The sequence below is a fragment of the Oratosquilla oratoria genome, chromosome 12 (assembly GCF_046742065.1).
Source record: "Oratosquilla oratoria isolate Oo_2021 chromosome 12, ASM4674206v1, whole genome shotgun sequence".
NCBI classification, from domain to species: Eukaryota; Metazoa; Arthropoda; class Malacostraca; order Stomatopoda; family Squillidae; genus Oratosquilla; species Oratosquilla oratoria.
The window spans coordinates 25,553,227-25,580,351 of NC_134788.1; the positions used below are offsets into that span (position 1 = coordinate 25,553,227).

General features: G+C 41.4%; 1 protein-coding gene across 1 annotated transcript in view; it reads right to left on the reverse strand.

The window, feature by feature from the left end:
• Positions 1-24,638, reverse strand: part of LOC143031130 (uncharacterized) — a 31,877-nt gene extending 7,239 nt beyond the window's left edge. The window contains exons 1-7 of the mRNA XM_076194612.1: positions 24,518-24,638; positions 19,872-19,961; positions 18,390-18,460; positions 15,037-15,298; positions 11,152-11,309; positions 8,541-8,777; positions 3,975-4,160 (exon numbers count right to left, since the gene is read on the reverse strand). Of these exons, the coding sequence (XP_076050727.1) occupies positions 3,975-4,160; positions 8,541-8,777; positions 11,152-11,309; positions 15,037-15,298; positions 18,390-18,460; positions 19,872-19,961; positions 24,518-24,578 (1,065 nt within the window). The 5' untranslated portion in view covers positions 24,579-24,638. The remainder of the gene's footprint in view (positions 1-3,974; positions 4,161-8,540; positions 8,778-11,151; positions 11,310-15,036; positions 15,299-18,389; positions 18,461-19,871; positions 19,962-24,517) is intronic.
• Positions 24,639-27,125: the final 2,487 nt, after the last annotated feature.

The following is a 27,125-nucleotide window of genomic DNA, read 5'->3' on the forward strand; positions in this document are numbered from 1 at the left end:
TTTTTTTCACATCTGACCTAGTTATGGACCAAAAGGTCTCCTGTTGGCATGCTCCGCCTTTGTAATCCTTTGTGAAGCACTGCCTCGAGTTTCGATAATGACGATATGGTCTAACCTCGCAAATTCCTCCCTGTTGGGCAGCTAAGGCAGTGGCCCTTGCAGAGGACTTTGTAGCGTGGAATTTAACAAACCGTGTCCTTTTTCCAACTTCGCCAGTGGCAGGGTTCGAACCGCCATCCCCTCAACCCTCTCTGCATTATCATAGTTTTTATTTATCAATTCATATTATGATTTTTTTTTCGCATCCGACCTAGATATGGACCAAAAGGTCTCCTGTCGGTATGCTTGGCCTTTGCAATCCTTTGTGACCCGCTCAGCCATTGAACTTCATGACGATGACGTAGAGAGCAATCTTGGACCCGCCACAACATACACTTACCAAACATGCTCCAAACCCGTCACTTTGAGCAGACAGACAAAGGGTTCAGTTCAATGCATACATGCATCAAATCAAATAATTCTGACAATTGACCCTAGACTCCAACCCTGGACTTGTATGTTAACCCATTAAACTCCGATGACAAGATGTCTTGTCATTTGGTCAAATAAAACAAAAAATCATAAAACACCAAAATGTTTGATCAAACACCAGAAAAATATGACGTCAGTCCGAGGACTGACGTCATATTTTTCTGGTGTTTGATCAAACATTTTGGTGTTTTATGATTTTTTGTTTTATTTGACCAAATGACAAGACATCTTGTCATTGGAGTTTAATGGGTTAACAAGTCTATGATTCTACCGACCTGCTTCACCACTACCTATAGGTGGGCTTGGTTTTTTGTAAAATTGAGATTAGGATGGCATTTAGCAGTCGACTCAAATCCTGTGGGACAACTCTCTGAATTATTTGACTGACATCATCGTCATTGGCGACTCTATTCAGGTATTTCAACGACGAAAGTCTATCAAGGTTACATACCAGCTTCACCACTAGCTACAAGTGGGCTTGGTTCTTCGTAAAATTGAGATTAGGACGATAATTAGCAGTCGACCCAAATCCTGCGGGTGTAGATTAACCGTGGGGTTGAAGAATTTTATAGCCTCAGTAGCGTGGTTGGTGGAAGCATGGGCTTGCTAACATACAAGTCCTGGGTTTAAGTCCGGGGACAACCGTCTGAATTATTTGATTGACATCGTCATCGTTGGTGATTCTATTCAGGCATACATACATATACAACACATACCAAAGGCTTTTTCCCCCTTACACAGGGGATAGCCAAAAAGAAAAAGGCATAAAAACCACTCCCACTCATTCACCCTCTTATGCCTAGATGGGGTATTGGCTGCAAAAACTGGGCCCACTCCACTTGCACAACACTTGCAAACACAAACGAATTCACAAACATTTGGACATGTTGCCCAGGATATAACACGTCATGGAAGACTGCATTACACACAATCACGCACGCAAACAGCACAACATACACTACATACATACATATACCAAGGCTTTTTCCCCCTTACTAGGGAGGTAGCCAAAAAGGAAAAGGCATAAAATCATTCCCACCCATTCCATCCCCGAAAACACTCCACACCCCTCCCATCTTAGCACCTCCTAGATGACGGGTCATCCCTGCACCCTGTCCACTGCCCTGGGTCAGAAGCAGTGTCACAAGACACAGCACATCCACAGCAAGGCCGCTTCATTAAATTGGCGACCCCCCCTCTCCGTCCCCCCCATATAAAGACAACATACACTACATAAAGGATTTGTGGGAAATCCCCCGTTTCAGCCGCGGCATTCCTTAGGGAGATGGTACTGCTTAGACAGTCTAGGGAACAACAACGACTTCCTAACGAGTTTCACAGAGTTCCTATGGATCTCTCTGGAAAGAAATTTTGGATCGTTGATGCTGTTGTTCCGGTGTCTGACCAAACGGTCACACTTCCTCGAGGAACATTATGGCTGGAATGGGGTTTTCCAGCAAATCCCTTATAGCACATCTTAACCGCTTCAGTATGATGACGCCATTATGCGTCGTGAGGCGCAAGTGGGTACACAAGGTTGCCGGCGTCTGCGTCTCAATTATATATAAATATTTTTTGTAGTTGTACATCAGTTACCCCTTGATTCTGTGAACAGGTTTGATCACGTTTTCCTTGTTTATTATTACTATGAGTAAAAGAGAACGAGTAATGTGGAAGCGACTTTATATTTTACGATGCGAGTAGTGTGATGAATCATACATATGGCAGCCGATGCTGCATGTGAGAAACTGACTTGTATTGAAGAGGTAAGACTATACCCACCACAATAACCACATGCCATAGAATACGCGTCATATCACCCACAACCTGACGCTCTCTGACAGTGATTGACCCGACCTAACCTAAACCAGTGCAATTAGGTAATTACGCACCACGGGTGACTACCCACGTGGTATATATTTCAGCTCCCACCGCATGTAAAATCAGTTCACTCGTACCTTACAATAAAGGAGACGAACTCGCCAAAACATCTTTCTCTTCACCACAGTAGCATCGCTACAAGAGTTTTGGACAGTTTTCTGTACTGTAACGGTTATGGGGCTCTTTGTATGTTGCTGGCGGAGAGCGACAAGAACGGGAGCAGCTGTATGAAGTCGGAGGAAGATCTTTGGGCTAGACTAGGAACCAGGTGCCAGCCCCTCAAGGTTGCACCTCCGGATATGTAAACTAAGTGTTGGTTAAGGATTATGTCTCATGTGATTTTCTTGTCTTCTGATTTTACATACATACATATACCAAGGCTTTTTCCCCTTACCAGGGGGGTAGCCAAAAAGGACAAGGCACAAAAACATTCCCACCCATTTCATCCCCGAAAACACTCCACACCCCTCCACCCTCCCTCCCATCTTAGCACCTCCTAGATGACGGGTCATCCCTGCACCCTGTCCACTGCCCTGGGTCAGAAGCAGTGTCGCAAGACACAGCACATCCACAGCAAGGCCGCTTCATTAAATCGGCGACCCCCCCTCTCCGTCCCCCCATATAAAGGAGAGGATGGGGAGAAATCCCTTCGGGCTGCGTCAAAATTTTTGCTCACACACACTACCTCACCCCCATTCCCCCGTCCAATCCACCTCATGCATCACAACATTTTCCATATACAACCATTCTCCATTCACCCCTGTCTTCTGTCCTCTCCCGTCCTTCCTCAACCGACATTCCCTTCTTCCCCAAAGCCCCCTTCACCCCATCCATCCATCTCATCCTAGGACGTCCCCTCATGTTCACTCCCTCCACATCTGCCTTCCATACCTCCTTTACTAGTCTTTCTTCACTCATTCTTTCCATGTGTCCAAACCATCCTAATACTCTTTCATCCACCCTATAAATACTTAATTGTTCCGTTACCAAAAGTGCTTTTGTTGGTATTGTTTGTTGGGTAAATAAAATTTTAAAACGAAACCACTCTTTCTGAACTTGGGGGAAAAATAAAAATTAATAAAATAAATTTCTTATATTTTTCTTCTCCAATTAGTAACAGTGCCATCATAAACAGAAAGAAAATAAATAGATAAATAAAATTATAAGAACAATTAGAAATGGGAACAATAATAACAATATTATACATATATATACACCAAAGGCTTTTACCCCCTTACAAGGGAGGTAGCCAAAAAAAAAAAAAAAAAAAAGCATAAAATCCACTCCCACCCATTCCATCCCCACACACTCCACTCCCACCCACCCACCTCCCTCTTATCTTGGCTCCTCCTGGATGACTGGACATCCCTGCATCTTGCCCACTGTTCTGGGTCAGAAGCAGTGTTGCAAGACAGAGCACATCCACAGCAAGGCCACTTCATAATAATAATAATTAGGAATGGGAACAATAATAATACATAAAAAAATAATAATAGAAATTAAATAAATGGCATGCAGGCTATAATTGTATCCAAAGAAACGCAGCCAAGAAACCAACGCACCTGTTCTTTTATACCTGCGTCCTCGCATGCCGCCCTGGCCTTCGCAACCTCTTCATCTACCAAACTCCGCAGGTCCATCTGTTTCACTCGTCCAGTGGCCTCAAGCCGAGACAGGAGTGACAACACTTCCTCCCTTATATCGTCGTCTCCTTCCGCACTCGATACCAGTGTCTTGATTCGCTCGGCCTGTTTTTTTTAAGGTAAAAATAATTATTAATATATCTTTCTTGTACATATACCAAAGGCTCTTTTCCCCCTTACAAGGGAGGTAGCCAAAAAACAAAGGCATAGAAACCACTCCCACCCATTCCATCCCCAATGCACTCCACTCCCCTCCACCCTCCTCCCTCCCTCTTATCTTGGCACCTCCTGGATGACAATGGGTCATCCCTGCATTCCAACCATTTCCCTGGGTCAGAAGAAGTCCCGCAAGACACAGCACATCCACAGTAAGGCCACTTCATTAATTATTAATATATTTTTCTTGCGGTTGGTTGGTACAACTGTTTACGAATGACCGAACAAGTAAAAACATTTTCCCTCAAGTTACAAAACATCAATGAATCAACAACTACAAAACTGACATCCAAGTATTGGAAATCTGTTATGTAAGCTTTTCTCCATTTTCTTTAACCATCTCCAATCCCTGACCCACTACCCTTGCATTTACCTCTCGCACTACCCCATCCATGTATAAGTTGAACAGCCAGGGCGACATAACGCATCCTTGACGAAGTCCCACCTTCACCTCGAACCACTCACTCTCTCCATTTCTAATCCTGACACAAGCTCTACTACTCTCATAAAAACTCTTGACAGCTCCCAGAAGCTTTCCTCCTATCCCATATATCTGCATAACCTCCCACAGTGCCTTTCTGTCTACCCTATCGTAAGCCTTTTCCAGATCCATAAAAGCCCAAAAGACATCCTTCCCCTTTCCTATAGCTTTCTCACATATTTGTCTTACCACAAAGATCTGATCTACACAACCTCTACCCGTCCTAAATCCACACTGTTCCTCACCAATTACTCCTTCTGTTCCTCTCCTAATCCTCTCAATTAAGATTCTCCCATAAGCCTTCCCTACTACACTCAACAGGCTAATCCCTCTGAAATTACTACATTCACACTTGTCCCCTTTTCCTTTGTAAATGGAGAAAAGTGGGAGGTGAGCCAGCTGTTGTTTGCGGACGACACTGCGCTTGTGGCAGGGTCAGAGGAGGGATTGAGGAAGCTGGTGGCAGAGTTTGGGAGAGTATGTGATAGAAGAAAGCTAAAGATAAATGTGGGTAAAAGTAAGGTGATGAGATGTACAAGGGGTGAAACTGGCAGTAGACTAGAGGTGAGCATTAAGGGAGAGCGACTGGAGGAAGTGGATAGTTTTAGATACTTGGGTGCAAATGTGGCAGGAAAAGGTGGAGTGGAGGTGGAGGTAGAATGTAGATCGAGAGAAGCGAGTAAATGCCTTGGTGGACTGAAGAGTGTAATGAGGAATAGACATTTGGGAATGGATGCTAAGAGGAGACTGTATGAAGGAGTGATTGTGCCAACAGCACTGTATGGGGCAGAAACATGGAACATAAGAGAGGAAGAGAGAAGGAGTTTGAATGTGTTTGAGATGAGGTGTCTGAGAAGTATGATGGGGGTTACTAGGCTAGATGGAGGGAGAAATGAGGAGGGGAGAAGAACGGGGGTGGAAAGGGAGTTGGGAGATAGGGTTGATGAAAGAGTATTAGGATGGTTTGGACACATGGAAAGAATGAGTGAAGAAAGACTAGTAAAAGAGGTATGGAAGGCAGATGTGGAAGGAGTGAACATGAGGGGATGTCCTCGGATGAGATGGATGGATGGGGTGAAGGGGGTTTTGGGGAAGAGGGAAGTGTCTGTTGAGGGAGGATGGGAGAGGACAGAAGATGGGGGTGAATGGAGAATGGTTGTATATGGATGTTGTGATGGATAAGGTGGAATAGGCAGGGGGATGGGGGGTGAGGTAGTATGTGTGAGCAAAATTTGACGCAGCCCGAAGGGATTTCTCCCCGTCTTCTCCTTTTATGCATGGGGGGATGGAGAGGGGGGGTCGCCGATTTAATGAAGCGGCCTTGCTGTGGATGTGCTGTGTCTTGCGACACTGCTTCTGACCCAGGGCAGTGGACAAGGTGCAGGGAGGTGCTAAGATAAGAGGGAGGGTGGAGGGGTGTGGAGTGTATTCAGGGATGGAATGGGTGGGAATGATTTTATGCCTTTTCATTTTTGGCTACCTCCCTTGTAAGAGGGAAAAAGCCTTGGTATATGTATGTATGTACATATACCAAAGGCTTTTTCCCCCTTACAAAGGAGGTAGCCAAAAAACCAAAGGCATAAAAACAACTCCCACCCATGCCATCCCCAATACTCTCCACTCCCCTCCATCCTCCCTTTTTATCTTGGCACCTCCTGGATCACAACGGGTCATCCCTGCATCCCGTCCATTGCCCTCTCTGGGTCAGAAGCAGTGTCGCAAGACACGGCACATTCACAGCAAGACCGCTTCATTAATTATTAATATATTTTTCTTAATTATTAATATATTTTCTTCATTAATTATTAATATATTTTTTCTGTTTACGAATGACCGAACAAATAAAAACATTTTCCCTCAAGTTATAAAACATCAATGAATCAACAACTACAAAACTGACATCCAAGTATTGGAAATCTGTTACGTAAGCTTCTTTACTTCAGTAGTTACGGCACATTTCCCATCAGCTTTCGCTTCTTTGCCAAAATGGAAACTAAATAAAGAAAAAAAATCTGGAAAAAAACAAAAAAAAATCAAATTTTGTTAAGATTCTACCACTGCCACAGCAATTTACTGAAAACAGGCATGATAGTGGGTAGCCCAAAAAAAATCTACATTGGCTGGGTGTCCGAGGGCAGAGCCCCCAGTGGGGGATCAGGAGGCTATGGGCCTAGGCTGAATCCCTGGGCATGCAAGCCGTTCTGTTGATGTTGCTATCGATATAATCTGGCCAAAATAAAATCTACCCCAGTCATCATCTTGCTATACGTACATGTGCACACCACACCACGCAATGCTACACAAAACGAATCACTTGCAGGCCAGCACAAAATAAACCGCTTACACACAGGTACAGCCGACACACGAATTGCCCAAAACTTCACACCAACCAAAAATAATTTGACCACAACAAAATACTTTTTTGTTAACAGGATCGTTTATTACAATCGGGAATTAATGACAAAAAATTGAGATCGTTATCAGGAAAAGAAAAAAAATAGGAAGAATATCATGCCTGTGAAAAACTTAAAAAGACAAAGGAGGATGTTGCTTACAAGTGCCACTCAACCAGCGAGCATGATGGTAAGTGTTGCCTCAAATTTCAACAACTGGAGACCCACCACCCCACAGTAGCCAGCAACAATCCTCGAACTAGGGGTGTTAAAAAAAAAAAAAAAAAAAAAAAAAAATCTTGTTGCCCTCAATTGCTCCTCTTGAAAATCATATTGCCCACCTGTGGGGTGCATGGCCAAACTTTGGACAAGATTAGAGGATGTTGTCCATATTGTGGCATGATTTCGATAGAAAATCCATCATTAATCATATTTACAACATGGCAAGGAACCAGCAATTAAAGTGTCATCTATTAGCCAAGGATGTACGAACACAGACGGATGATACTAAATCTTCAAGCTGTGTCCATTAACCCCTTCGTTACCGACCCATCAACCTTATGTAAACAAACGTTTCAAACCGTCCCACGAATGGCTGGAGCCTTATGTTTGTAAACACAGACACTTACCACCACATGGGTAGAACTAAACCAGAAACCGAGGCCTTGAGGGCCCTCAATACACACAGCTTATAACTGTGACACGTGCGTGTCACAGGGAGCACGCTCGGTTCCTGGCGGATGCACTCAGCCGTGACACGTAGGTGTCACAAAACACACATCCGGTACTCAAGGGGTTAATCAATTTCCTGTTTTCCCTGTACTTCTTCACAAGAAGAGGTGTCAACTGATACTTCTCATACTATCCAACTTCAAAATCACCCCTCCCTTTCAACTTAGTTTCATGTAATGCTAACACATCCATCTTCCTTCTCACAAACACCTCTTCCATCACCCCTCCCTTTCAACTTAGTTTCATGTAATGCTAACACATCCATCTTCCTTCTCACAAACACCTCTTCTGTCATTTGTACAACAAACATATTTAATGACCCATCACTGACATCACCCCTCCCTTTCAACTTATTTTCATGTAATGCTAACACATCCATCTTCCTTCTCACAAACACCTCTTCCATCACCTGTACAACAAAAATTGACATGGCCCCAACCTCTTCCCCTTCCTGGTCACTGCAAACACACCATCATTCAGTGGACTTAGGCACCTAGCACCTCTATGCACATTATTTACTCAAATTGTATATTGTCAGTGTATCTCTGTACCAAAGTTAACTCAATCGATCGATTATTATTCATTTCTGGAGTTCTCAAGACTGAGTTACATTTGGCCTTGATTTCTGACCTTTGGCTCGCCTCTAAAATGTGCACAACTCACCGTTCCAGCATCTAAATTTTCCGTGCCTTTGACAGTCCGTTCCAAACACCCTTGGAGATTGCCCCACTTGCTAAAGAGTGCCCAGCCAAGTGCCTCGCAATAGGTGGCCAGGAGCGGTTTTGATGCCATCAGCGGAGCAAGGGAGGCTAAGGTTTTGCCAACGATGTGATTCGGGTCTTTCAGGTCAAAGTGGTCGTCGTTATAGGGATTCCGTAGGTAAGCTACCCGTACCTTCACCTGCAGATAACACAAGGAAGTTAGAATCTTGGTTACGTGTTAGTGACAAGGCTCGACTTACTTTCTATATGTCAAACCAAAAACAAAATTAAATCTACTACATAACAAGGGCTTCTTCCCCCTTATAATGAATAGAAATGCAGAGGTAATTATTAGACTCTATCTAGCGATAGTTAGACCCATCCTTGACTATGCGGTACAGCTTTGGTCTCCGTCCTACAGAATGGACATCAATTCACTAGAATCAGTACAGAGGAGAATGACTAAAATGATACATGGACTCAGAAATTTGCCTTACGAAGAGAGGCTTAGGCACCTTAACTTACAATCTCTGGAAAGACGTAAAGTGCGGGGTGATCTAATAGAGGTGTTCAAGTGGATCAAAGGCTTTAACAAGGGTGATGCAAACAAGAGCATCATATTAAAACAACAGGGGAGGACTCGCAGTTATGGATTTAAACTGGACAAATTTAGATTTAATAAGGAAATAGGCAAGAATTGGTTTACTAATAGGGTGGTTGACGAATGGAATAGACTTAGTAACTATCAGTTGTTTTAAGAAACAATTAGACAATTTTATGGATGGGGATGACAGGTGGTGATGGATAAGGATCTGCCTAGTGTAGGCCATATGGTCTCTTGCAGTTTCCTTCATTCTTATGTTCTTATAAGGGAGGTCGCCAAGTCAAAAGAATGCACCCACTCCCACCCTCGTCTCCCTCTCCTTTTAGCTCTTCGTGGATGAGAGAGTCATCCCTGTCTCCTGTCCACTGCCTGGGTCAGAAGCGAACCATCAAGTCACAGCACATCCACAGCAATGCCACTTCACTTTATTGATCCCCCACCCTCTTCCCAATCATGCAAAAATTATTAGAGAAGAAGGGGGGAAATCAATTTGGGCTGCATCAAAATATCATCCACACTCAACCACTCTATCCTTGCTTGACAGACATTGAAAAGAGTGAAGACAGGGAGAAAATCCTTTAGGCCTGCATCACTGTATCATCCATACACAGCCATTTTCCAATCATCCCTATTCCCTTGTATTCTCCTCTCCTTGCTCAACAGCCATTCCTCTCTAGTTCAAAGCCCCATCCATCCATCTCATCCATGGTCACCCCCTCAGGTTCACTCCCTCCACCTCTGCCTTCCACACACACCTTTTACTAATCTTTCTTCACTCACTCTTTCTGTGTGTCCAAACCATCCCAATACTCTTTCATCAGCCCTATCTGTCATCTCCTTTTCCACCCAAGCTCTCCTCCTCACCTCCTCATTTCTCACTCTATCCAACCTTGTAACTCCTACCATACTTCTCACATTTCATCTCAAACACATTTAAACTTTACCTCTCGGTACCTAATTCCATGTTTCCTCCCCACACAGTGCAGCTGGCAAAGCATCCATTCATATAGTCTCCTCTTTGCATCCTTTCCCAAATGCCTATTTCTCACGACACTTTAATCTCCCAAGGCATTTAATTGCTTTTCTTAGTCTACATAATACCTCCACCACCACTCCTTTTCTGGTCACGTGCAACCCTAAATATCTTGAGCTATCCTTTTCCTCCAGTCTCCCTTAACCACTTCCATACAGTGACGCCTACATAGGCGTCATGAGGAGCAAGTGGGTACGCGATAATGCAGACGTTGGCGTCTTGATTATATTTATTGTAGTCATACCTACATAGCCTCCATTCTCTCTAAACTGGCTTCATCATATTTTCTATGGTTATCAAAATTCACGGGTGAAAGAGAACAAACGATTGAGCACTGACTTTATTTTTTATAATGCGATTATTATGACGCAACATCGCACGTCGGGCAGCTAATGCTGCCAGACGTGCGATGTGCCCCGGAGTGAAGAGGTTAATACTCTCAAATTGCTGCCATTCTCTCCTCTTGTATATCTCATCACCTTACTTTTACCCCCATTTACCTTCAACTTTCTCCTACTGCATACCTTCCCAAACTCTGTCACTTCATCTCAAACACATTTAAACTTCTCCTTGCCTCTTAGATTCAAAATCTCCACCCCACAATATCATCAGCACAATCACCCCTTCACATGAGCACTTGAAAATGTATTTTCTCGTTTCCTCGTGCAATCAGCTTTTACCCACAAACCAACAGGCTAGGCATGGGAGAGCCTTGGGTTTCAATCCTTTTACTATCTCTGTCAATGCGTTTTACCTTCTTGTCTCAATTCTTGCTTCATAAACTCTTGATAACATCTCAAAATATTTGACTTTAAAAATTTTCCCCTACTTCTTCCAACTCTTGATAACATCTCAAAATATTTGACTTTAAAATTTTTCCACTACCTCATCCATTTCCCCCCTCAGTTCCTCCCATCCTCTCCTCAACCTTCGTACCTCTTCCACCGGTTCCTCAGGTTTAACCTCATAGTCAACCCATTCTTCATTGTTCTCGGCAGTGACGTAGTGGTGACAGGCAGCTAGTGCTAGAGCTTGACTCAACGCTGGCCCAAAGTCCTCCTGTAGCATTAGGTATGCCGCCACCCGAGCTGCCGCTGTAAAGAAGGTTATTTGAGTACGCTGTTCAATCCACACTGGTATCATGCCCTGAAGGATCCCCTGGTAGCCATATAGGATTCTCACTCTGTGCAGAAGCGAAAAAAGTTCAAATCCTGCGGTTGATGGCAATGACAACATAATCATACACACATACAGTAAACCCTCAATATCCCAGATATCAGATATAATGGACAAAAAATCTGACCGGACAAACCCTTGCTATAACAGATTTTCATCTGTTATGGCGAGGGATCCTCAGTTATAACGGATCTTCGGATATAGGGTACACGTACCAATGGAGACGCACTTGCCCTATGCAGACGCATTTGACACAGAAAAACTTCTACCTGCCGATGGTGAATGGATAGGACTATAATTATACATACATACATATACCAAGGCTTTCTCCCCCTTACTAGGGAGGTAGCCAAAAAGGAAAAGGCATAAAATCACTCCCACCCATTTCATCCCCAAAAACACTCCACACCCCTCCACCCTCCACTTAACTATCCCCTCATAATGTGACATAGTCTTACCTTCCTAATCCAAATAGGTACATGACTGCAGGAGATGAAAAGATTCTTTCAAAAACAGTACTTTTTTTATTTCATCTCCTGCAGTCACATACCTATTTGGATTAGGAAGGTAAGACTATGTCACATTATGAGGGGATAGTTAAGTGATTTTTTGAGCCTATAATTATGTTCCTATCTATTCACCATCGGCAGGTAGAAGTTTTTTTTTGTGTCAAATGCGTCTGCATAGGGCAAGTGCATCTCCACTGGTACGCGTACCCTAAAGACAGACCTGTCACCACATCATCCTTTATGTCAAGGGTGTACTGTAATTTAATCCTACTAATTTCTAATACTGGACAATCTTCAGGATATAACGGATCTGTCCAGTATTTCCATCGGATATAATGGATCTTTGCATATAATGACAGACCCATGTCCCCATATCATCTGTAACATCGAGGGTTTACTGTACATGAACCAAAGGATTTTCCCCCCCTTACAAAGGTGGAAAAAAAAAGGTATAAAATCCACTCCCATCCATTTCATCCCCACATGCTCCACTCCCATCCATTTCATCCCCACATACTCCACTCCCATTCACCACCCCTCCCTCCCTCCCTCTTGGCTCCTCCTGGATGACGGGTCATCCCTGCATCCTGTCCACTGCCCTGGGTCAGAAGCAGTGTTGCAAGACACATCACATCCACAGCACATAATCGTACATACATATACAAAAGGCTTTTTCCCCCTTACAAGGGAGGTAGCCAAAAAGAAAAAGGCATAAAATCATTCCCACCCATTCCATCCCTGAAAACACTCCACACCCCTCCACCCTCCCTCTTATCTTAGCACCTCCTGGATGATGGGTCATCCCTGCAACTTGTCCACTGCCCTGGGTCAGAGGCAGTGTCGCAAGTCACAGCACATCCACAGCAAGGCCACTTCGTTAAATCGGCGAACCCCCCTCTCCGTCCCCCCATGCATAAAAGGAGAAGACGGGGAGAAATCCCTTCCGGCTGCATCAAATTTTGCTCACACATACTACCTCACTCCCCATCCCCCCGCCCATTCCACCTCATGCATCACATCATCATCCATATACAACCATTCTCCATTCACCCGTCTTCTGTCCTCTCCCGTTCTTCCTCAACAGACATTGCCCTCTTCCCCAAAGCGCCCTTCACCCCATCCATCCATCTCATCCTAGGACGTCCCCTCATGTTCACTCCCTCCACATCTGCCTTCCATACCTCCTTTACTAGTCTTTCTTCACTCATTCTTTCCATGTGTCCAAACCATCCTAATACTCTTTCATCAACCCTATCTCCCAACTCCCTTTCCACCCCTGTTCTTCTCCTCACCTCCTCATTTCTCACTCTATCTAGCCTAGTAACCCCCATCATACTTCTCAGACACATTCAAACTCCTTCTCTCTTATGTTCCATGTTTCTGCTCCATACAGTGCTGTTGGCACAATCACTCCTTCATACAGTCTCCTCTTAGCATCCTTTCCCAAATGTCTATTCCTCATTATACTTTTTAATCCACCAAGGCATTTATTCACTTCTCTCAACCTACATTCTACCTCCACCTCCACTCCACCTTTTCCTGCCACATTTGCACCCATCTAAAACTATCCACTTCCTCCAGTCTCTCTCCCTTAATTCTCACTTCCAGTCTGCTGCCACTTTCACCCCTTGTACATCTCATCACCTTACTTTTACCCACATTTATCTTCAGCTTTCTTCTTTCACACACTCTCCCAAACTCTATCACCAACTTCCTCAATCCCTCCTCCGATCCTGCCACAAGTGCAGTGTCGTTTGCAAACAACAGCTGGCTCATTTCCCACTTTTCTCCATTTTCTTTAACCATCACCAATCCCTGACCCACCACCCTTGCATTTACCTCTCACACCACCCCATCCATGTACAAGTTGAACAGCCAGGGCAACATAACGCATCCCTGACAAAGTCCCACCTTTACCTCGAACCACTCACTCTCTCCATTTCTAATCCTGACACATGCTCTACTATTCTCGTAAAAACTCTTGACTGCTCATAACAGCTTTCCTCCTATCCCATATATCTGCAAAACCTCCCATAGTGCCTTCCTGTCTACCCTATCATAAGCCTTTTCCAGATCCATAAAAGCCCAAAAAACATCCTTCCCCTTCCCTACAGCTTTCTCACATATCTGTCTTACCACAAAAATATAATCTACACAACCTCTACCCATCCTAAATCCACATTGTTCCTCACCGATTACTCCCTCTGTTCCTCTCCTAATCCTCTCAATTAAGATCCTCCCATAAGCCTTCCCAACTACACTTAACAAGCTAATCCCTCTGAAACTACTACACTCACACTTGTCCCCTTTTCCCTTGTAAAGTGGAACTATACAAGCACTCCTCCAGTCCTCCGACACTCTACCCTCTCTTCAGCAAACATTAAATAACCTCACCAACCAGTCCACCATAACTGTACCTCCTTTCTTCAGACATTCTGCATGGCATCCATCCAGACCAGGTGCCTTACCGGCTCTCATCATCTTAACAGCTGCTTTCACTTCATCCTTCCTTATTTCTCCTCCATTTTCCTGACTCATCACTCATTTTCATAGCATTTCCCACTGCAGCTATCTTTCCCTCCCTATACTCCTTCACAATTAGCAACTCCCTAAAATATTCTGCCCATGTTCCACTTACTGACTTCACTTCCATAATAATCTCTCAATCTGAACATTTTACCTATTCTTCTCTAATTGATTCGCCTCTTTATGTACATAATCGTAACAATAATAATAATGATTTAAAAAAGCAATCACTACAATATGTATACCTACACCCTGACACATTTACTTGATGCCTAAAAAAAACAAAAATAAATAAATAAATAACATACATATACCAAAGGCTTTTTTCCCCTACATGGGGGGGTAGCCAAAAAGTAAAAGGCATAGAAACCACTCCCACCCATTCTATTTCCTATATATTCCACTCCCCTCCACCCTCCCTCCTATCTTGGCACCTCCTGGATGACGGGTCATCCCTGCATCCTGTCCACTGCCCTGGGTAAGAAGCAGTGTTGCAAGACACAAGCACATCCACGCCATTTTTTTTCTTCTAAAGGAGATAGAACCACAGACCAATTACCCGAAGACCAAATGACGAGATCTAAAAACCGTAACCACAAGAGCTTCAAACCTGTGTAGTTCTTCTGTTTGACGAATGCATCCATCATGAGATTACACGTATAATGATCCGGGAAGAGTCCGTATCGTAGGGGGTCCGAGAGCAGTCGCAGGAGCATATCGGTATTGTCTCCAACAAGCAAAGCCCTGACGGTTGCATGTGCCGTAGATGCGAGTGTGTGAATCGTGTCCGGGGAGCGCCTGAGGCGGTGCAAGCAGAGCTCCACATCATCAGCAAGGTTGTGGGCATCTTTGGGTGTGAGGGAATTCAGGAACTGTGAAAATAATTTCATTTTATGAACACGTGGACACAAAACACATGACATACCTTCAGCATTGTATATTTTCATTTTAGAGGCTTCGGTAACAACACCCCTACACACCAGTCATGCGACATTCTTTTACGTTCACAGATGAGCCTCTCCACCAAACCCCATAAACCCCCCCCCCCCAAAAAAAAAGTAAAGCTCAGGAACCTCAGAATGCTCATATAAAGATAAACTAACCCACATATTAACCACTTCAGTACGAGTCAAATCCTCTCATGCAGCACTGGCTGCCACATGTACGATGCATCACACTACTAACATCATAAAATATAAAGGTCACTGCTGTATTAGTCGTTCTCTTTTACTCTGATTAATAATAAACTGGTGACATAGTTTGGGAGAGTGTGTGATAGAAGAAAGCTGAAGATAAATGTGGGTAAAAGTAAGGTGATGAGATGTACAAGGGGTGAAAGTGGCAGTAATCTGGAAATGAGCATTAAGGGAGAGCAACTGGAGGAAGTGGATATTTTTAGATATTTGGGTGCACATGTGGCAGGAAAGGGTGGAGTGAAGGTGGAGGTAGAATGTAGATTGAGAGAAGCGAGTAAATGCCTTGGTGGTTTAAAAAGTATAATGAGGAATAGGAATCTGGGAATGGATGCTAAGAGGAGACTGTATGAAGGAGTGATTGTGCCAACAGCACTGTATGGAGCAGAAACATGGAACATGAGAGAGGAAGAGAGAAGGAACTTGAATGTGTTTGAGATGAAGTGTCTGAGAAGTATGATGGGGGTTACTAGGCTAGATAGAATGAGAAATGAGGAAGTGAGGAGGAGAACAGGGGTGGAAAGGGAGCTGGGAGATAGGGTGGATGAAAGAGTATTAGGATGGTTTGGATACATGGAAAGAATGAGTGAAGAAAGACTAGTAAAGGAGGTATGGAAGGCAGATGTGGAGATAGTGAACATGAGGGGACGTCCTAGGATGAGATGGATGGGGTGAAGGGGGCTTTGGGGAAGAGGGGAATTTCAGTTGAGGAAGAACGGGAGAGGACAGAAGACAGGGGTGAATGGAGAATGGTTGTATATGGAAAATGTGATGCATGAGGTGGATTGGATGGGGGAATGGGGGTGAGGTAGTGTGTGTGAGCAAAATGTTGACGCAGCCCGAAGGGATTTCTCCCCGTCCTCTCCTTTATATGGGGGGACGGAGAGGGGGGGTCGCCGATTTAATGAAGCGGCCTTGCTGTGGATGTGCTGTGTCCTGCGTCACTGCTTCTGACCCAGGGCAGTGGACAGGGTGCAGGGATGACCCGTCATCTAGGAGGTGCTAAGATGGGAGGGAGGGTGGAGGGGTGTGGAGTGTTTTCGGGGATGAAATGGGTGGGAATGTTTTTGTGCCTTGTCCTTTTTGGCTACCCCCTGGTAAGGGGGGAAGAAAGCCTTGGTATATGTATGTGATAATAAACACAGAAAACGTGATCAAACCAGTTCATGGAATCCAGGGGTAACTTGTGTAAAATATATATATATATATATATATATATATATATATATATGATCTCCTTATATGCAAGGGGGGACGGAGAGGGGGGGTCGCCGATTAAATGAAGCGGCCTTGCTGTGGATGTGCTGTGTCTTGCGACATTGCTTCTGACCCAGGGCGGTGGGCAGGGTGCAGGGATGACCCGTCATCCAGGAGGTGCTCAGATGAGAGGGAGGGTGGGAGGGGTGTGGAGTGTATGTAGGGATGAAATGGGTGGGAGTGTTTTTATGCCTTTCCCTTTTTGGCTACCTCCCTTGTAAGGGGGGAAAAAGCCTTGGTATATGTATGTATGTATGTATATATATACATATATACAGTAGACCCTCGTTTTACGCGGATTTTCTATGCGCGGTTTTGAATTTACGCGGATTTTTGGGTTTTTGCACACACGCATGCATACACACACACACGCATACAAATATATTCATAAACATGAATATAAACAGAAATATACTAACACTCATACACACGCATGCAAACCTCATAAAAGCAATTTATAAACACGAATATGAACATTCTTACAAACAAACACGCGCACACACGCAACACACACACACACACAGACATACATATAATACCAAGGGCAATGTTGAAGAAGAAAGCCATCCACAGGAAGGATTAACTTTGGACTCATTGGCAGCCTTGTTACGACAGGCCTCCGCTCTCAAGGCTGCCATTTATGAGACTGACACATCCATGGTGAGGGCAATTGCGGCGCAGAATGGCATCGACAGTGTTATGGCGCCCTACAAAGCCGTTTTGCAGGACATGAAAAAGCGCCGAGTACAATTGCCCATCACCATGTTTTTACAGAAACGTGGTGGTCCAGCTAATTCTGATGCCGAGTCCGACTAGACTGCTACCTAGACTACTACCCCTTCTACATATATTCATTTCATGCACTGTTTTTTCTTGTTCTTTTGTTTGTATTGTATTGTTTTCCTATTTTTCTATTGTATTATTTTGTTCAATATGGCAATTCATTGTGGAAATAAAATTATTAGGGTTCTAATGATTGTTTTGGTATATCTCCTTCAGTGGCGGAATTTTACGCGGATTTTCGTTTTATGCGGGGGTTCCCGGTCCCTAACCCCCGCGTAAAACGAGGGTCTACTGTATATATATATATATAACCAAGACACTGACACCAGCATCCCTGTGTACCCACTTGTGCCTCATGACGCATACATAGTCATCATCGTGCTGAAGTGGTTAATTCATCCACATATAATACCCAGGCAGAGAATTCAGTATAAATAATTCACCACAAAATACATAAACTGATGAATTTTATCATAATAAAATGACATAATTCACTGACATATATGCCCACAATCTTGTGCAACAAGTAATGGATGAAATACAGAAAAATACCTGCCAAGTAACATCGTAGCACATTTGTATAAATACACTAAAGAACTCACTGTTGATCGTATTCTGCTGTTATTTCCTTTCTTTTCTTAAATCCAATCAACAGTGGGTTCTTTAGCGTACGGAAAACATATTGAATGATATATCAATGGATAAAATACGAATAAATGAGTCGGCTCACCAGGTCTACGTCGATAGGGCTTATCCGGTTCTCCTTCTTGTATTTACGATCCAGTTCGAAGGCAAACTCCGCTGGAAAGTCACGAACAACAATGTTCACTTTCATTTGTTCGCTTACAATGGGGGAGGGAAGGGAGGATTGGACAGTAGTACTACATACATACTTATACCAAAGGCTTTTTCCCCCTACATGGGGGGGGGGGGTTGCCACAAAGAAAAAGGCATAGAAACCACTCCCACACATTCCATTTCCTATATATTCCACTCCCCTCCACCCTCCTCCCTCTCTCTTATCTTGGCACCTCCTGGATGACGGGTCATCCCTGCATCCTGTCCACTGCCCTGGGTCAGAAACAGTGTCGCAAGACACAGCACATCCACAGCAAGGCCACTTCATAAATTCGGCGACCCCCCTCTCCGTCCCCTCATGCAGAAAAGGAGAAGACGGGGAGAAATCCCTTTGGGCTGCATGTTATTGTGGCAAAGTGGCATCCAGTTGATACTTTAGGGTCTATATGGGGCGCCCCTATGGACCAGAGCCACACATCATTTTGTCCATGATAGAGGAAAACTCTGTTCATAGAGAAATGATGACACTTTTATACTACGACTGTCCCTCCGTTATGCTGTCCCCCAACCCCTTGTTGCTGTCCTGTACCAATTCTCTGAGTAGTCTTTTTCTGTTTTCGCCAACCCTGTGGTGGGGAAAGAGAATACTACCACCAAGTTTTCCCACTCGAGTTGTAAAAGGCGACAAAAAAGGGACGGGGGATGGGATTTGGAGTCCTACTACCTGTAGCCCCGAAAGGGGACATTCATCATTCATAAAAACAAAATAAAAGACAGTAGTACTAAATTAGCTAAATTAAACAACCCTGGGATCAAAAGGCTTTATGGTAAAATTCTGGAATCACGCAAACATGGATATTTAACATGGAATCTACATTGTCCAATAGCTCCTAACCTAACATACTAATACAACTATTTGATACAAAAAAAAAGTAATAATAATAATAATAATAAAAAAAAAAATAGAAAATTAAAAGTGTGTTTGTGTAATATTGGAATAGACCCATCTTACTTTTTTCTACAAGTTCATACAGAAGATAAATTGATCCATAGAAATAATAATGATAATCAATATGTATTGGGATGTACTATAGTCCTAAACTTGCAGTTTCACTTTTTGCAAGAGCAGAAGAGAAAAATAATGATAAAAAAGAAAAACAAAGAAAAATGCACAGTTGAGGAAGAATAAGAAGGAAAAAGGAAAAGAAGAAGAAGAGGAAAAAGAAGAAGAAACGTAAGAAGAAGAAAAAGAAGAAACATAAGAAGAAAAAGAAAATGAAGAAGACGAAAAAGAAGAAAAGAAAAGAAAAAGATGAAATTGAGGAAGAAATAGAAGAAAAAGAAGAAGAGGAAGAGGAAGAAGAAGAAGAAGAAGAAGGTGTTCCTGGGGTTCAACTCCTTCTCCGCAACCTACCTGGTTTTATCTTCTGTATTAGAGGATGCTGTAATCTCCGATTCCATGTTTCATCACATCCATAAGCCTCTGACAGGTACGTTCGGCATCCTGCAAGTAAACCAATGACGTGATATCTACATCTTTCGGGAAAAAAATATATACAGACGCTCCTCAACTTACGTTTTAGTTACGTTCCGAACGGCCGAATGTAAGTTGAAAATGAACGTAAGTTGTTACTGTACTATACATCCGTAAATTCTATTACCGTATCTTAAAAAACACCCCTAAATCATTAATTATACACATAACATTGTAAAATAATAACAATTTCAAATAAATTAAATTCAAGCAACATAAATTGAGATGGTGGAGGAGGAGGGGAGGAGGATGAGGCAAGGCACTTTCAGTCTGTCGTTTGTACAATGTAAACAATGGACGCAGCATCATGCGTAAGTATCGTTTGAACTACGGAGAGCGCGCTAAACTAAAAAATTCACTCTTTTTTTTTTTTACAATTTTTTTTTAGTCATTTCAAACATAAATCGAAGTAGAGGAGCGTCTGTACAGCGAGACCTCTCCTTAACCCCTTCGATACGATGACACCTACGTAGGCATCATGAGGAGCAAGTGGGTACGCGAGGATGCCGATGTCGGCATCTTGATTATATATATTGCAGTTGTACCTGCATGACCCCCATACTCTGTAAACTGGCTTCATCATATTTTCTATGGTTATCAAAAATCACGGGTGAAAGAGAACGAGCAATATGCAGCGGTAACTTTATTTTTTATAATGCGAGTATCATGTAGCAACATCACATGTCTGGCAGCTAATGCTGCCCGTGAGATTTTGGCCCGGAGTGAAGGGGTTAACGGATGTTAATTAGCTGTGTTTGCGGTGTTTTCGGTGATGCTGTTAAGTGCATGCAATTACTATGCCACCCAAAAACCACTCCAAAACACCAAAACCACAGCTAATTAACATCCGTTAATGAGGTTTCACTGTACCTCTATATATAAAAAAATAAATAAATAAAAATTATGTCAATAATAATAATGAAATAAGAAAAATAAATTAAACAAAATATAAAAAAAAGCATAAAACTTCGGAATCGCACAAACAGATATTTAATGTCGTCCAATATCTCTTTAGTTAACCTAACATTAACATGCCATTGATAAAATGGTAGTTCCTCTGTGTACACCTACACAATATAGTATTAGAAAATTTAATGTTAATTTTGTAAATTATAATACATCATTACAGTATATACGTTTTTCTTGGCGGAAATCGGTAACAAAAAAATTGCTAAAAGCAAATACGCTACCAAATGAAACTTCAAGCATAGGATTGAGATGCCATGTTGTCTGTCCACTCCCGCTAAAAGCAAATACATTACTGAACAAAGGCTTTAACAAAGGTGACGCAAACAAGGTCATGATATTAAGACAACAAGACAGGACTCGCATTAATGGATTTGAATTGGATAAGTTTAGATCCAAGAAGGTAATAGGCAAGAACTGGTTTATTGATAGGGTGGTTAACGAATGGAATAGACTCAGTAACCATATAATGAGTGCTGATACTATTGGTTGCTTTAAGAAGCGATTAGTCAACTTTATGGATGGGATGTCAGGTGGTGATGGACATGGAATTGCCTAGTGTAGGCCTTATAGTCTCTTGCAGTCTCCTTCATTCTTATGTTAACAAAGCTGTGACCACAGTATCTGAAGTACATCCTCTGTACTTCCGTCAGTACTTCACATGGTACGTATTTATAAAATGATGCTGAGATTTGTGCATTTCTTAAAGCTATGCAACTCCTGTATACCCCGCAGTACGATTCGATACAATACCAAAACCAGCTGTCAACATCCCTAACGACCACGACCCTGATGACCAATAGAATTACAGGTATTGCATTACTGAATGTAGGTTAGGTTAGGTTAGGTAGCTTAGGTTAGAATAGACAAATTTATCATAGTTTGATTTCTTCAGCCACCCCATCTATCAAAACAAAGATGGTGTTGCAAGCAGCCCCAGCGGCTACATACATAAATGTATCACTCTAAGCAACCTTTTCTATTAATAATTTCCAACTAGAAAAACGTATGTGGATGTATTAAAATTTACAAAATAAGATCATAAGAATGAAGGAGACTGCAAGAGACCATAAGGCCTACACTAGGCAGCTCCGTGTATCCATCACCACTTGTCATCCCCATACATAAAGTTGTCTAATTGTTTCTTAAAACAACCGATAGTTTCAGCGCTCACTACTACATGGTTACTAAGTCTATTCCATTCATCAACCACCCTATTAGTAAACCAGTTCTTAATTTTCTAATGCTATATGATCACATGGGTGTGCACTTCCATAAATTTAGCGAAAATAAATCTCTGATATACAGAACAGATAAATGTGATATGTTATGCTAGGAGCTATTGGGCAACAAAAGTTTCATGATAAACACCCATGTTTGAATGATTCTGAAACTTTATTTCTATTACTGTAGTTTCACTAATTCATTGTTTACAGAAATCTAATAGCAAAACTTGTATTAAGTTAAAAAAGTTGGTAAAATTTTAGTTGTGCACGCCAACACGATATAGCAATAGAAAATGATTAATTCATAAATTGTAATAGATCAACGTAATATGCGATTTTCTTGGCATAAATCAATAACAAAACAATTGCTAAAACCTAATTTCTAACTAATGAAGGCATGGTGGCTGAATGATATGCCATATTTGTTTTGATAAGTGCCGAGGACGTAGAAATGAAAGGATGATAAATTAGTCTATTCTAACCTAACTTAAGCTAACCAATGTTTAGTAGTTCAGTACCTCAAATCCTAAAGATCATCTGGGTCACTGTCATTGTCACGGATGTTGACGGCCTGATTATTGTTGTACCTAGGGCAATTATAGGTAGGTCAAACACCACCAGAGGCGCCACCGTCGATGATGAGCACAATAGCGCGTCATTTTATGCGCACGCCATTCAAACGGCCAAATTTATATACCGCGGGAAAGTTAATTAATAAAAATGTTGTGTGAGTGTATTTACTACGATCGTAGTAAATTTCAAACATTCACATCATCAGTTACATGTCGGTCAATAAAAACATAAGATAAACATGGCGGCCTGCATTCAGCAGTAAATCGAAAATTGGCATATGTTTCAACGTAAAAGATGAGCTAACATATTTACGGTTGTGGCAATTGACTATAATAATGAAAAACTACTAGTATCGTGGATTATTCTAATACCAAAATAAAGGCAGCGTGTTACGGTAGAGCTGAGAAATCGGAGGTATTAATTAGTTTTTTTTTTCTATCGGGTCGGATTATCGGATAACAACATCAACATCAACCCGCCATCTTATCAAACTTCACTCTATTAAGTTTCTTACTATTATGTTATTAGCGTAATAGACTTATAGTTGAATTATTTGAACTATTTTCTTTAAAATGTGTGATTTTCATGTAATTTGATCAAAGAGAAGTTACGTTTTTATCCTCCGTAATATTACGGACCACAGCTACGATTCGTCCTGCCCGCTATGATCACTGGTGGTATGGATCAAACTACACTATTAAGCTATTGTGTTATTAGTGTAATAGCTTGCATATAGTTGAATTATTCAAACTATTTTCTTTAAAATGTGTGATTTTCATGTAATTTGAAGGTATTCGTAGCTGTGGTGGGTAATTTTGCAGAGGATAAAAACGTAATTCTATGATCAAGTTACATGGAAATCACACATCTTAAAGAAAATATGTCAAATAATGCAACCATATGCTAAATTTTTATATAAAATTGTGCCTGTCAACAAAAACCGTCATTGTTTACGTTCGATCGGCGATTCGTCAGACCGCACGTTTCGGCCCGATTTCCGGGGAGAAAATAGGCCCGATTTAATTCCATTCAAAATGCAATATCTCGAGAACAAGGACAGCTAGATGGATAATTCAAATTGCATTATACTCATAGCGACTTTTTGCATCCCATGAGAACTACTTCAGCTCAAATATCATGAATTCCATTTTCATGTTGACCTAGCTAGCAATTAACAAACAATTACAATGGCAGAACCCAGTGTTCTCTCATAAAGTCCAAGGAAGCCCAATTGTCTTTGTAACAGGACTTATTACCGTCACCTGCAGTTGGAGAACACCCGTTCCACAACATGAAAGCCGCTGTCTGATAGTCACAGTGACTGGACTGACATGGCATCGTACCATATCCTAGCGGCTTCGTTTGTTAGTAAATATGCTTGCAGCAAAGTTTTTGTTTTTCATTTCCGCCAAGAAAATCGCACATTACGTTCATGTATCATGATAATTTATAAAATTAATATTTAATTTTCTAAAGCTACATATCGCGTAGCCGTAGGTGTGCACAACACAAAAAATATAAATCCAAAGACTTTTTCATGAATATTTAATATTTGAAAAATTACCAAAGTGACAAAAGATAAATCTACTCTTTATCAATCATGATAAAACGATAGTGTTTGTTAACTTTGTAATTGTTAATAATTTCAGGTACCGGGTTTGTTATATACTAACCATGGCAAAAAACTGACATTTCTTCATATCCACTGCTAAAGAAAATAATATTATGTGTATACAATAAAACCAAGTATAATTTCATTACCATGTGCAATAATGTATCCATTATTTAAACGTTGTAATAATTGTAATTTTCGAAGCGCCATGAATGTATTGGATTCGTCTGCTCTCTTCTTGTTTACATCTCTTCCTGCCACCTGGTGGTACTGTACTGAACTATTCAAAACGAGCCCAAATTGATTAAACAAATAATTATAATAAAAAAGTTATGTAGATAATAAATCATGATAACAACTATCACCAAATATTCAACAAACTATATAAAAAGTCTACGTGGAAAAATATATGTGAACATTTCTCTTCAATCGTCAATCTTGTTTATTTTCTGCACCCTGGAAATGGGTACAAAGGAAAACTTCTTTCTATTGTTTCGTAATTTATTTTGAGAGGATGAACCTGTTATGGGAGAAATGTGCCTTGGTGCATTATGTTTCAGCTAACCAATGTCATGAGATGGGCAGGCTTTTTCATTTTCATGCCTTTCTTTCTGGCACATTTATATCATTTATGTATAATATCATTAGTAAGTACCATGTACTAAACTTAATTACTCGATTTATTTATTTTTCATTATGAAGATTTTCATTTTTAAATACCCGTTTCTCAATACCGACATCTAAAAAAGGATTAAAAATAATCCACGTTTCTCAAGTGATGTCTTAAAAGTTAATCGTAATCATTGAATGTCATATTTTAAGAGCAAAACCATAATATTCTATTATTCATGGAGTTTAAAAAATGTCGACATAATGCCAAAGTCTCCTAGCAATAAAACTAATAATCATCATAAACAATATATGCCTTCTCCTTTGTGAAGTAATGGCATCTGTGGGAAAAAAAAACTAGCTAGCTGAAAAAATACAATGTATACTATCAACAAATATTGTAGTGAGACATTGATCATAGTAAACAAATGGACAGACACACAGTAGTAGTAGTACAGGGCAGGGTAGATAAGATGAGGAGAGGGAGGAAGAAGGGGGGGATTTGGAGGGTTAGCGTAAGGAAAGAATGCAATGGAAGAAAGTTTGAGTTATGATGATAGGTGTGGGGCAGGCCCACTTGTTCGGTAGTTAGTTAGTTAGAGACTATATCTGTCTGATACAGTCAGACATAACAGTGAGGTGTTCCTGTAGGCCGATGACACCAAGGTGTTCAGGAGGATACAGGATGCTGAAGATTGCATAAAGCTGCAGGAGGACTTGGACGAACTACGATTGTGGACAGAAAAATGGCTGTTCCATCCAGAGAAAAGTAAATATATGAGAATTGGCAACACTAAAGTACAAGATTATGACTATACTATGTCCAATGTAATCAGTAAAACCAGGACAGAAAAAGATATTGGGGTAGTTATTGATGACAATCTTACGTTCTCTGATAATCTGGCGGAGAAGATAAATAAGGCCAATAAGATTTTGGGACTTGTTAGAAGAACTTTTGTACATCTAAAACCAGCTGTTTTTAAACCTCTTTTCACTGCCCTGGTAAGACCACAATTAGAGTAAGCCATCCAGATATCTTATTAATGATACTGAAACACTAGAAGACGTGCAAAGAAGGGCAACAAAAATGGTACCGTGTTGTTAAGAACTACCTTACGAAGAGAGGCTGAAGAAAATGGATCTGCCTACCCTGGCATATAGGATATCCAGAGGAAACCAAATTGAGACTTTTAAGATAAATAACCAACAAATATGACAAGGAATGTACCGAGAGTCTCTTTAGGATGAGGGAAGAAAATGCGACGAGAGGCCACGAAAAGAAAATTTTCAAAGACTAGAGGTAGATTAAATCATCGCAAGTAGCTTACTCTTTCTCAAACCGAGTGGTTAGTGCCTGCAATAGACTGCCAGATAGGGTAGTGGTCTCCGAGACAGTTGTGCAGTTTGAAGCCAGACTTGACAAATATTGGAAGGGGCAGGAACGAAAATTCGATTATAGGGCAAAAATCAATACAGCATGCTACCGCCACCCACAAAGTATCCTGACTACCATATTGGGAAATCATCTGTGAGTAAAAATTCCAACCTGATTTGAAAAGAAAACACTCTTGATATGGAATAATTTAGATGAAACTTTGAAATTTTGTTATTTGATTAATGTAACCGCACAAAATCAACAACTTGAAATTATAAATGATGCATGTCAATTGTGAAACATGGATGATGATAATGTGGAGTAGGAAAATAAATACAAAAAGTGATCCTTTGATTCTTTATAAAGATATAATATTTTATATGAAGTGGAAGGCTATTTTCAACATTTTCAAACATTCTCCATTTAAGAGTAAGTTCAATTACACCAAAATAACTTTTTATTGTCTAATAATTTCATCTTTGTCAACAGATAAGACAAATGAAACAATACCACCTGTAGATGACGTCATATCGCTTTTGTTTCACGTCTTTCATGTCGACAGGGAGAATATTCGAGGAAAAAATGTGAAAAGGTTTCGTACTATAAACTTAGAACTGGAGTTAAACGGCAAAATTCAAGAGACTAATTCGAGCTTGATTTTTATCAAAATGTTATCTAAAAGTAGATTGATTAATTAAAGATTACAGAAAAATGCAGTAAAGAGTAAAAAACACATACACACACATGTATGTATACGCACACACACACACACA